Genomic DNA, 13005 nt, shown 5'->3' with positions numbered 1-13005 from the left:
TTGGACAAAGATGGCTATATAGCTAAGCTCTTTTCGGCTAAATAAACTAATCTGTGTAGGAAAAACCAACTGAGAAAGTTAAGCACCAAGTATGGAAAAATTTTTATTTCAATTTCCCATTTTACAGTAAGATTTATATTTTAAAAAATATTTTAATGTCTGTATTCCCACTGTGGTTTTTTTGTTAGGAAATACTTATGTTAGGTTCATCCACAGAGCATTTGATTTAGATGCCTTGATGGATCTGTGGTTGTGTCACAAAGCTGATCTAGCTGTGTGGTTTCAGTATTTTTGCATGTCTTCTGTCAAATGTAGAGGAATGTTTTGAGAGTATAGGGCAGTTTCTGTGACTGCTGCTTCTTAGTTGGCTTGTTTTGGTTTTGTTTTTTTGTGTGTGTGGTGGAAAATTTACCTGTTGGAAAGAGCTGCTGACTGTGTTGAGTATTCTTTTCTGTCCTTCACACTGGAATTTCTCAAGCAATCTGGCATGTAGCAGTGTCTTGTTTACTGGTATTTTTTAATAGCTGAACATAATGGCAAGTACTTGATTCATTTTTTAGTTTGGGGTTTTTCTTATGCTAGTGAACATTTGAAAGCAGTTCTTTTTTTCCTTCAGTAATACTTTTTTTGTTGTTGATGCTACTAAAGTACTTGAAATAAATTACATTTCAGGGTGTAACATATTTCCTGTTCACTGAGAGTGCTCAAAGGCATAAAATTAAGCATGTGTTACTTAAGGGCTTTGGTGTTTAGTCTGCCATTCCCAATCGGTAGGATGCTTATTACACACTCGGTGTCCGGGTGCTTTGGTTTGTATGGAGGCACGTGGAACTGAGAGAACATGGCATAAATTTTCAGCGGGAGAAAGAACTGCAGAAACTGGAAAAAAATTTGCAAAGAACTGTTTTCCTGGAAATTGCCACAACTAAGACTTTGGAGTACCTGTTCAATTCTCCACACCACCACTACTCCCCTTGAGTTTAAATGCTAAATAGTGTAATATGCTTTTAAAAAAATCCAAAAAGCCAAAGGAGTAAGGGAGTTTTAGTTTAAGCCCTCTTATATTCTACCCATATAGAAACGTATTATACCAAAAGCACTTCAGTGAAAGTTCTTGCAAGAAGGGATGAAGTCTGATACCAAGATGAAGGTGCTTATTGATATGTATAAAATTCTGTGTCTTAAAGAGAGATTCATTAGAAAGTGTTTCCTGTTTTGCTACTTATTTTGTTAAGAAAAACATGTTCATGTATAAATAACAATAATTCAGTGATTTTTTTTATTTTCTCACAATATTATCAGGGGTTTTTTTAAGAAAAAGCTGCTTCTTACCAGATTTAAGATAGTGTCCCCTGTATATGCTTTGCCTTTAATTTATGATTTTAAAATCATTATGTTAATTCATGTGAACAGGAAATTTAAAATACTCATGGAAATAACTTTGCAGTGAGGTTGCATAATTCACGCTATTTAACAACTTGCATTTCTAAAGTGTTGGGTGAAACTGTTGTAGACATAGTAGAGATTTTTTTTATTTTTGAGCTCAAGACTGATTCTTGGTTTTGTATCATTTTATTTCAAGTTATGCAAGTTCTATATTAAGAATGTGACTGGTTGAACAGAAGAAAGCCCCGCCCCCCCCCTCAAGCAAGTGTGGTGATTTAATAAAAAAAAATTGACAGAAGAATTAGAAATATAGTGGATGTGCTAGAGCTAAGTTTATGGACATTAAGGAGAGAAAAAAAAATGTTGTGCTTCTTACCCAGTGACTTGACTTTTTGGAAAAGTTATAGGATTTTATCCCCATTGAATGTTCTTTGTGAGCAGGTTAGACAAATTAGGCTTTTTTATCTTTTATTGCCATCAGATACAGGCAACTCTTGCTTCCTTTCATATTTGTCATTATTTTTAATAGCACATTGTTCATTTGGTATGCATTCTGTGTTCGAACTTCAATAAAATATTTCCCAGAGCAGTGGACAAGTTGGGAGTCTGAACAAACCTGCACTTCAGAAGCTCCACTTGAAACTTCGATCAGAAGCTCGAAAGAGTGATTGACCATGTTTGATTTCTGTAATCTTAAAAGTTTAGTACTTTTTCTACCAATATTAATGTGCTGTTTGTCTAAACAGATAAAACTTTTTGTTAGAGCAAAGAGAACTCCGTTTTAGAACTCTGCATTGGTTGTCTGCCTTCATTCTAATGAGATGCCTCTTCCTGCTCTGCAGAATCTCAAGTCTCTTAATGTGATCTCAGGTGTATTAAAGCACTTGTATTTCTTCAAGATTTTGCATGCAAGCCATCTTTCTCAAGGAAGTATGCTTAGTTCACGTTTGCAAGTGGCTTTTGGATTAGCTTAACTGTGAACATGTTTTGTACTTGCTTCATGAAGTTTTTACGCAACATACTTAATTTCATGTGTGCTCTAATGTTAGTTACCTACGTTTCATCAATTTTGAGATGATTTCTTTGACAGAAAAAAAAAAAAGATGGGGGAAGTCTGTTTGGCTGTTGTATTCAGCCTCTACTGTAGTGGCAGTCTTGCCACCTCCGTGGAAAGGAAGGCATATTGCTTTCTGTACTTTTTAAAATACAGGCATGATGGTCTGCTTATGCTCAGGAGTTCTGCATTCCCGGTATGGGAAAGGACACTTTTTCTGGGAGTGGTTTTTTTTGTTGTTTTCGTTTTAATTGAGCTTAGTAAGTTCTAGATTGTTCTGGACTAGACTGCTCTGGAAAGTCTGGAAAGACTGCTCTTTTTTAAAAATAAGTTCCATTTCCTATCGTTGATATGTGATAAAAAAGTGATTACAGAACCCTTCCAGAAGACGCATGTTTTCAAGTCTCAATGAGATGAACTTGTAATTTCAAAAAATGTAGTGCTGAAGCTTCTTCTTCCTTTTTTTTCCCCTTTTAATCAGCAGTATATTTGAGAAATGCATAAAGTTTGCGGATATGGCTAACTTTAAAAATATACATATATTCAAGGTAGACTAACTTAGGAGTTGCTCTTTACACAAAGGTTTGTTACATATACTATTGAAATATTTATAGGACAGCTAATTAAGGGATCGGTTTTATTTTTAGTATAGAGTGACAGGACATAGTGTGAAGGAAAAATTACTTCTCTTAGTTTCAGGGAAAGTTGGTAGGTTCCTGTCAAAATAGTGTTTAAAATGTAGTCTTATCCTTTCTCATAAATGAGATACCACTGAATTGATAGTTTGATCCAGTAAATATAGGCTGCTGCTAAATTTGTTTCCTTCTTGACTGCTTCTATTTTTCTTTCCCTTTATAAAGTTGGGCTTCATTTACTGTTTTTAGTTTGGGCTGGAGTTTTTAGCAGGATTTTTATAAAGTCTGAACTACCATTTTGCTTGCTTAATGGCATTGCTAGACTACTTGTTCTGCCCTTTTTTCACCCCATCTGTATTTCATAACAAGATCAAATTACTTCTGACTGAAATTTCTGAAATTATTTTTTTTCCTTTCACTTCTTGTGCTTTGCTGTAGAAAGCGTAACTTAAGCTTATTCAGTTCTTTTTGTTTAGCATCTCGCTTTTGATAAGCTTTCTGTCATACTCTGGTGAGGTGAGGTTTGACAGAAGTTCAGGACAGAAGAGTGATGTAAAAGAACAGTTTTGTCTTGTTTGTGGGGTTTTTGAGTTTGTTTTGTTTTCTTCTGGAAGAAGGTTTTGTTTTGTTATCTTCTGAGGAAGATAAAGGGTAGTTAGAACTTTCATCGATTATATGGTTTAAACAGTTGTACCAGTATGGATGAGATGCATTGACATGACCGAGGTCTTGCACAGCTGGATCATCCAAAGTTGTTGATGATAGTTCAGTGGCTGAGTTTATGTGAGTATGAGATAATAGGTTGGGAGGGGAGATACCTTTTCCATACCACTTCTTCATGGTGTTCTTTCTGGGAAGAGAGAAGATAGAAAGGATGAAAAATACTCTTCAGTGCTCTCTTTATATGCTTCTAGCTGTGCATCTTATCCAGTGAATTTGTAATTGAAGCTGCAGACTTTGTGTTTACCTGCAATAACTTCTTTGGCTCAGAGTTCTACTTCTTGGTGAATTGTTCCACATAAACATAAGGAAAAAATTCCTTACATTGAGGGTGATGGAGCACTGGAATAGGCTGCCCAGAGAGGTTGTGGAGTCTCCTCTAGAAACTCGGAACCCGTCTGGACACAATCCTGTGCAGCCTGATGTAGACAAATCTGCTTTAGCAGAGGGAGGACTAGGTGATCCCCAGAGGTCCCTCCAACACCTACCATTCTGTGATTAATCCCATCTCCTGGTATGTATTTGAGAAAACCACCACATCTCCTGAGAAAGTATGCTGTTAGGATTGAGATGGGGTTTTGATTATTATTTTAGATGGATGTTTTATGTGGCTTTTGTTTGGGTTTTTTGTTTAGTTTCTATTTTTCCTTTTTTCAGATTTTGCCCTGTCATTGACAGGTGTAGCAATTTGTTTTGAAAAGGAAGTCTGATCTGAAGAATATAGAGAAGTTGGCTACCTGTCTTTTTCTGCAGGCTGTAGTGCTGTAGCAAATCTGGTTAGTTTGACATGGTCACAAGGAGTATCTGCTACAAGTTTGTAGTGAAAGTAATGACTGGACAGTTGCATAATAAAGCTGAAGGCCTTCAAAACTGTACTGTTTTGTAAGATAGTTGTGGGGTGAGAAGCAGAGTTTAAGAAATACAGTCTTATCTGTGGACCTTAAATGACTGAGGGTCTTTAGAACAGAAAGATAAGAAAATGCTGAGGATCCAGAGAGAAATTGTAGTCTTTTCTCCCTTAAACAATATTTAAATTAGTTTCTGTGGCAAGGATGGAGCTAAGATCAGAACGTACAAATTACTTAAAGACTAGTACAGAATTGAGATGTTTTAATGCTTTGGATAATAGAGGGTAAAATGTGGATAATTTTTTCTCTCATTAAAGGTGACATACAAGAAAGAATGTTAACTGTTTAATTTTCTTCATATGGCAGAACAGATAAAAATTGTTTATGCAGAACAACTGGGTTGGTCTGTGATAACAGATTAAGATATAGTTTGCTAATTATTTCCTTATAGTAGGAAGTAGAGGAGGAAAATTCTTCACGGTCTTCATTTGTCACTCCTTGAAGCTCAGAATCTCCTAATCCCTGCCTGTAGACTTGCTGATACAGATCTTATTAGGTACTTTTTCAATGTCATCCTTAAGTCCTTAAACTCTTGTGGATTATTGTGATTCCCTTAGTGTGTCTCCTTTTGAAGCACTGTAGGAGATAAAACTAGGTGATCTATGTTGCATCAGAAGATGACATGTAATTGCCTGCCAATGACACAGTATGCAACTGCTAACAGGTAATACCTCTTTAGCTGCAGTTTATATCTACAGTTACTTTGAGAGGTTAGAAATGCACAAGAACTTAAGCTGTCACCTCTGTCATTCCAGTTCTGAAGTTGTATATTTGTGAGTGCAGCTCCTAAAGGACTTGAAACAATTCCTGAACGACATCAGTACATTAAATGATATAACATTTACTTTTAGCAACTTAATACAGATTCACTGTTGTAACTAATACCATTAGAAACCCCATGGGCAGTGTCATAAGATGCTTCAGTTGACTAGATAAGGGCACTATGCTAAGTTTTACATTGTATGGAGGTGATTGGATCCTTTGTATTTTTAGCACTTCTAGATTGTGCAGTATCTGATTTGGGGGGTTTATGTTTTGTTTTGTTCAAGTTTACAAAGTTTTTGTTCAGTAATTGGTCTTTCAAAAGTAAAAAGTGTGGGCAACACTTAATCCTCATGAAGGAATGACTAAGGAGGGTGAATTCTGTCTTTTTATTGAAGGATGTTTTCTAAATATGAATGAGGTCACATTAAATGTTTTTCTGTATTGCTGAGCACTTTTACTAGGGAGAGAAGTGGAAATAATTCCTGGAGAAAATGGTAATTGTTGCAGTGGGTGAGGTGTAAAATGAAGAATTAAGAAGGCTGTCAAACAGCAAAGAGTACAGAAATAGAGGCAAGGTGACTGAAAAGCACATTAGTGGTTCTGAAAGGAGATGTGTTTTTTATAGTGAACAGTGTATTTCAAATGTAAAAATAAAAACACCAAATAAGATTTAGTAATATTAAACTGTGCACAGACATCCTTTTTTTTTTTTCACTGAAAGTCACATAGCTAGATAAGCAGATAGCCAGCTTACTAACCTGTAATGCAAGACCTGATTCTGTGGTCCACATGTGACAGCCAAGCTTTGAATTTGACTTTCACTGATAAGTTTGGCAGGCCTGTCATCCCAATAGGTGATGTTCTCCATGTGTCCCTTGTCATTTTCATTGAAGTAAAGGGGAAAGGTAGTGTAGCTGTAATACTTGTTCATAAGGAGTCTCTCAGGTTTCATTTCTGGTGGATTTGTTGTCTTGAAATACAGCATCTTTTGAAAAGAACTTCATTCCAAAGTACTGAAGAATTTAACTGTAAAATAAAATGCAAATCTGGACATAGGCAGAATAAAATAAGTTGAGAAAAGCATTTTGAGGAGAGGCAAGAGGAGAAATTATGCAAATAAACGTGAAATGTAACACTTATGGGGGAAATTGATATGCATTTTTTCTTAATTTTGTGAAGTATGGATAGAGAGAGCATATTCTTCTTAGGGCTTATCTTTTTTGTACCTGAGCTCCCTAGAAATGCTGTACACTATAAAATGTGAGGAGATCATAATCTGCTCTTTGTTTGCTTGTTTTCCTAGTTTTTCTCTTGTGTGCATTACCATGCAAGGAAAAACCTCCTGTCTTTTATTGTATTGCTTTGAACTCTACTATATCTTGTTTTATATGGATGAAGTTGTATGCAAGGAAAACAGGATAACAATGAGGAAGAAAAATTAGGAAGAAAAATAATTTGAGTATATCTTTGTGCACATGTTATGTGAGTAAGTATGTGCATAGATAGGCTTTGACAGAAATCTTTGACCATTCTGTTGAACTGACTGTCTTTAGTAATAACGTGTAGGAGTAGACTTTGGGATATTTGATACTGAGTAGTACATAGCTATTATTTTAGGGGGGCATTAAGAGTTATTGTTATCAATATTTTAATATATTTGTGCTAATTAGTTTTTAGCGTATCTATGTACCGTACAAAAAAATCTGAAAGGGGAGGAGGGTAGCTTTGAAAATACAGTAAAACACTGAGAACTCAGTAAGCTTAATAGTAGACTTATACAGTTTTAAATTTTTAAAAAAAAAAAAAAGTTGTTTTATAAAATAGTTTCTTGCACTTTACCTGCTGGCTTTTCAATTTGGTAGATAACATCTGAACTCCAGCAGAGTTTTATAATCCCCACGTGCTTAAATATACTAAATGTTCTTTTTCCATTAAGGTTAATGTTCGTGAAGAAATTGAAGAGTTTTTTCCAAGAATGTGGAAGATAAATCAAGATAAAAGAAGGCTAATGAAAAGTATTAAAGATCAGAAAATTAAAATTGAATGGGGGAAAAAATTGAACAGAAGATTGGTCAGATAGAAGCACTTGAATATTTTTTTTAAGGCTATAAGGAATTGTTTGAATTGGGGAAGAATACGCGAAGTATGAAAAATGAAAAACTCAATGAAGAATGAAGAAAAGTAGAAAGCAAGAGTGAAGTAGAATTAAAAGAATCTGGAAGAATGAATGGGTCCTAGGTTAAGTAAATGTATGGTTTATGTTCCAGTGTCTGTATGATCAAGTTGTAGATGAATTTGCATGATTACTTAGTTAATAGAGAATTGGTGATCTGGTTCAAGCAGGGACCTATTTGAGGAAAGCATACAATATTAACAGTGGGTTAGCAAAATGAAATTTGTTTTGGAGGGTATTACCTAACCATTTGTTTTTCAGGAGCAATCAATATAATAGAATTACTGTACTTTAAATGTTAGGAGTTAGGCATTTGTACAACCAATACCATTTTTAATACTGTCTTTTTTGTTAGGAGTCTCGCTCCCAGTCAAAATCTCCAGCTGGGAGTCCTGCTCGTGTAAAATCGGAGAGCAGGTCAGGATCTCGCAGTCCATCGAGGGCTTCCAAACATTCTGAATCGCACTCTAGGTCAAGATCAAAATCAAGGTATGTCCAGGAAGTTATTCATGTTAATTCAGTGTTACTGCTTTTGCTTGTTCTTTTGGTATGTTACTGAGGGTTTTCCCCCCCTTTTAAAAATCATAAATCTTCTGGGGTGTATTAACAGGGCTGTGTTAATTTGCATGTTGATGGTTATAAAGTGGACAAAGTTGTGGAAAGATTCAGTGAGTAATAAAGCATGGGTACAAATAGAGAAAGTAATATAAACAGAAAAATTAATGTAGAAATCACAACTAAAATTTGTAGGTTTATCTCTTCTAGAAGAGAAAGAAGGGATTGCATCTCAATTCAGAAGGGATTATGTCTCAGTTCTGTAAAAGCTCCTGCCTCCTTCCCTCAAAATCTTACGGGGGGGGAATGCTTGTGTGGACCTCTCCTTTAAGGAAAAAAGAGTCACATGAAAACTGCAGCAAAGGTAGTCTGGGTTAGAGAAAAGAAGTAAGCTCTGTAACCATTGGAAGTGTTGAAAGACACTGCTTGGGGAAGTTCTTGACATGCCTTCACTGGAGGATTTAAAAACAAAATCTAGGCTTTAAATTCATTTTTTGATGCTGCACATGTCCTTTCCTGTACTCTTCTACCCCAAACGTGTGTGTGTGCAGAGGCAAAGTTTTATTGTTCCCAGTTCTGAGAGAGCTTGCTCAGAACAGAGGATGAATGTCTTTTTCTCTCTAAGTACGTCATAGATATTACTTAGCTTATACTACCTATCTTCTCTCTTCCCTTGTACATCATACGGGTGAAAATGGGAAGAGATACTAAATCCATCTTTCATCAATGGAGCGAGAAACCAGAAAACAGCTTTTATAGTTCTGGAGGGGGAAGAGGAATTGCATAGTATTGTGTTGTTTCTCCTCCTCAGTTCTTGAGAGAGACTAGTAATCCATCTTCCCTAATTATATACTTTATACCAGGGCAGCCAAAAGAGAGTTACTATGCTGTGAATTCCCGAAGTTCAGCCTAATGTTATAGCTTCTCTTCTTGCAATGTTTAGCCAGATAACTGTCTGTTGTTAGCATATGATGCCTGTTGGAAGTCACGCATCCCTTTGATGGGATGATGCCTGTGTAAGAATGAGCTTATCCTTGGCTAGACATCTGCAAAGAAATGCTTGAGGAGTTAAGCAGGTTTTTTGTCCTGAATAATTTTTAAGCCTAGGTGAGCTTCATTTGTAGATACTGCAGCACTGTAGTCCTGCTAGATCTTTCAGTTTTTTAGCCAAGATGGTATTTTAGTGTGGCATATCTGGTTTCCTGTGTAATTGTCCAAATGTTAGTTACATGTGCAACCAAGGTGATAAAAGCTTTGAACTTCCTGATAGCTGTTGTGAATGTAATCCTCATTGTATGCCAGAAACACTCTCACAAAGGTAAAAGTTATGTTACCGAGCAGGTTATTAGAGATTCACGCAATCTTTAGAAGTGCAAAGTAGAAGAAACTTAACTACTTTTAATTGTAGAGAGGCTTTAAAAAAAAATTCTCTAGGAAACTTAAGTCTTACAATTCAATATATTATGTGCATATGACCTAACTAAAAGCTTTCTCTTTGTTGAAGATCCAGGTCCAGAAGACATTCGCACAGACGTTACACTCGTTCCAGATCCCATTCCCATTCTCATTCCCATAGGAGACGTTCTCGAAGCAGATCGTACACACCAGAATACCGTCGTAGAAGGAGCCGTAGTCATTCTCCAATGTCCAACAGGAGAAGGCACACTGGCAGCAGAGTATGTCGTGTTCATCAAGGCTGAGTATCAGAGCAATTGCTGCTTATATCAGCATAGACCAGCTTACCTGCAAGCTGGATTTGACCTTCTATCTTGTCACTGGAGGCTGTGGGAATTTGGGAGGTGGGGAGTGGGAAAGCAATCTTTTATCCTTTCAGCTGGGCACTGATTTCTTGGGACTGCAGCTGGCAGGGCAGTTGAAGAAATTCGTTGAAAATAATACCATTGCAAGTCAGTATGTTTAGATCAGGTGACACCTGCTCCCATCTGCTCTAGGGGTTGAATTGTTCCGATTTTATTGCAGTTCCAAGTATATGTGCCCCTCACAAAAATGAGACCTTTCCCATGCATGCTTGCAACCTGACATTATTGGTAAGATTTACTAGAAGAGCCAAAGAAGAAAATTTTCAAGTGTTTATTTGCTTATTATGTTGAAGGTTGCTTGTGATTTTTATACCTCTGAGTAATTTAGCTTAACTTGAATAAACCTGTGCATTATTAGCTAGTGTGTAAATCTTAATAGAGATAAATTACAGTATGAAAAGGATCAATAAGCCTCTCAAAATGTAAATGTATCTGTGTGGACAGGAGGAAGTATAGGTACATCAACCAAGATCTAAGATACTAATCTTACGTCATTCTGAGTGATTTCTTCCAATGGCCGCCTTTATAATTCATTTCAGTGCCTTAGCTTCTGGTTCCATATCACTTCAGGCTGATCTAAATGAGTGATGTTACACACAGGTCTGCCTTTTCCTTGGTGTGAGGGCTGTGGTACTTTTCTGATCCTTATGGTTTTAGTCTGGTTTAGTTTCTCCAAATTTGTTTCTAATCTTTCAAAAAGAGTATAGGTTTTTTCAGGCTTAGCTTGGTGAAACAGCTCACCAGGACCAGATAATGCCAGTGTGAGTGAGAGGGAGAAAACACGTAGGAAAAGGACAAGATTACAGCAGTGCTAACTTACAGTGGCTTAAGCTCTTGCAAATCAACTTTCATAGTTCCATTTTTTGTGGATTGTTGCCAGTGTGTAATTGTGATGTAGTAAATATGAATCTAATGTCTTGAAAAATTGGCAGGAATAGCTGAACTTAAAAAGGGTTAGCAGATTTCCTGGTGAAAGATGAATGAATCCACTTTACTATTTTAGGAAATACTAAAATATTTTGCTCTGTGAAGAAGTCTTTTTGCCTTTGAAATGACTCTGTGAAATATGAAACTTGTTTTCACAGCGAATTTCATATTAATTCTTGTCGTGTTTTATCCCCAGGCAGCAATTAAGCACCACACAGCTGCTCGCTCACTCCCCACCTTCCCCTAGTGGGAGGGAGACTCGGGGAGGGCAGGGAGTGGGGGGGAGGTGGGTAGAATTTGTGGGTTAAGATAAAGACAATTTAATAGGTCAGAAAAGGAAAGGAAAATAATCATAAGTAATAGTAACTACAGTAATAGAATACACAACACAAGTGATGCACAATACAGTTGCTGACCAAAATGCCCAGCCAATCTGAGCTGTGGTCCCCCATGCCAACTCCCCCCAGTTTATATACTGGGCATAACATCATATGGTATGGAATAGCCCTTTGGCTTGTTGGGTGGGCAGTCTCTGCTGTGTCTCCTTCCAGCTTATTGTGCTCTCCCAGCCTCTGCAGGCAGGGCAGCACAAGAAACTGAAAAGTCCTTGACTTAATGTAAACACTGCTTAGCAACAACTAAAACATCCATGTGCTATCAAGATTATTCTCATCCTAAATCCAAAACACAGCACTGTACCAGCTACTAGGAAGAATCGCAGAATGGTAGGGGTCGGAAGCTATGCAGATGCATCTAGTTCAACCTGCTTGCTAAAGCAGGTTCACCTAGAGGGGATTGGACAGCACCATGTCCAGAAGGGTTTTGAGTATCTCCAGAGAGAGAGACTCTACAACTTCTCTGGTTAAGAAAATTAACTTTATTCCAGCTGAAACCAGTACAATACTTAGGAGTAGTTCTAGTGGTGTCAAAACAAAGCTCAAATTAACCAGATCCCCTAAATAGCAAGGTCCTGAAGATACCAGGAAAGGTGATGGCAGTTTTGCTAATTCTGATCTTGCAGAGAGAGCTTGCGTGCTATATTGATGGGAGACTCTACAGAAACCTAATAAAAAAAGCTGTCTTTTAGACCTCCACAGACAGTTTGGTCCTTCCAGTGGTGATACAACTGTCACTTGTCACTTAGGATGTGCAGACTGATTCTTGGTACTTTTCTTGTCTCAGGAAAGGTCTTAAGTGTAAGATGTTAAAAAAATAATAATGATATATACTGTGTGGGGAAACTTGTCCAAGCAATGATTTAGAAGACAGAGATTATTAGACTCACAAGAGTTTCAGTAATAGAAGGAGTGTAGCTGTTAATGCCACTGAATTATCAAGATAGATAGAAATACAGAGTAAAAAAAGAATCCTAAACCTGTACAACTGAAACTTCTAAATGAATCATAGAATCGTTTTGGTTGGAAAAGACCTTTAAGATCCAAGTCCAACCATGAAGTGAGCACTGCCAAGTCACCACTAAATCGTGTCCATCAGCACTGTATCTACACATTCTTTGAATACCTCTAGGCATGCTGACTCCTCTGCTTCCCTAGGCAGCCTGTTTCAGTGCTTTATAACCCTTTCTGTAAAGAAATTTTTCCTAATAACCAGCCTGAACCTTCCCTGGTGCAACTTGAGGCTCTTCCCTCTTTCCTATTGCTCATTACTTGGGAGAAGAGACAGACACCACCTCACTACAACCTCCTTTCAGGTAGTTGTAGAGATTGGTAAGGTTTCTCATCAGCCTCATTTTCTCCAGACTAAACAAGCCCAGTTCCCTCAGCTGCTCCTTATAAGACTCTTTCTCTAAACCCTTCACCAGCTTTGTTGCCCTTCTCTGGACATGCTCCAGCACCTCAATGTCTGTCTTGTAGTGTGGGGCCCAAAACTGGGCACAGTATTCGAGATGTGGCCTCACCAGTGCTGAGTACAGGGAAACATGGCTTCCTTCTCCCTGCTGACCACACTGTTGCTGATACAAGCCAGGATGTTGTCGTCCTTCATGACCAGCTGGGCACACTGCTGGCTCATATTCAGTTGGCTGTTGACCTAACACCCCCAC

The 13005-nt window shown here is 37.4% G+C and overlaps 1 protein-coding gene across 1 annotated transcript in view; it reads left to right on the top strand.

Moving 5' to 3' along the window:
• Positions 1-7596: 7596 nt before the first annotated feature.
• Positions 7597-13005, top strand: part of TRA2A (transformer 2 alpha homolog (Drosophila)) — a 17944-nt gene continuing 12535 nt past the window's right edge. Inside the window, exons 1-2 of the mRNA XM_010144623.1 lie at positions 7597-8130; positions 9701-9872. Of these exons, the coding sequence (XP_010142925.1) occupies positions 9840-9872 (33 nt within the window). The 5' untranslated portion in view covers positions 7597-8130; positions 9701-9839. The remainder of the gene's footprint in view (positions 8131-9700; positions 9873-13005) is intronic.

The sequence above is a fragment of the Buceros rhinoceros genome, unplaced genomic scaffold (genome assembly GCF_000710305.1).
Source record: "Buceros rhinoceros silvestris isolate BGI_N320 unplaced genomic scaffold, ASM71030v1 scaffold19981, whole genome shotgun sequence".
NCBI lineage: Eukaryota > Metazoa > Chordata > Aves > Bucerotiformes > Bucerotidae > Buceros > Buceros rhinoceros.
Note: the sequence above shows the minus strand (reverse complement) of the source record. Positions and strands in the feature narration are given on the sequence as shown.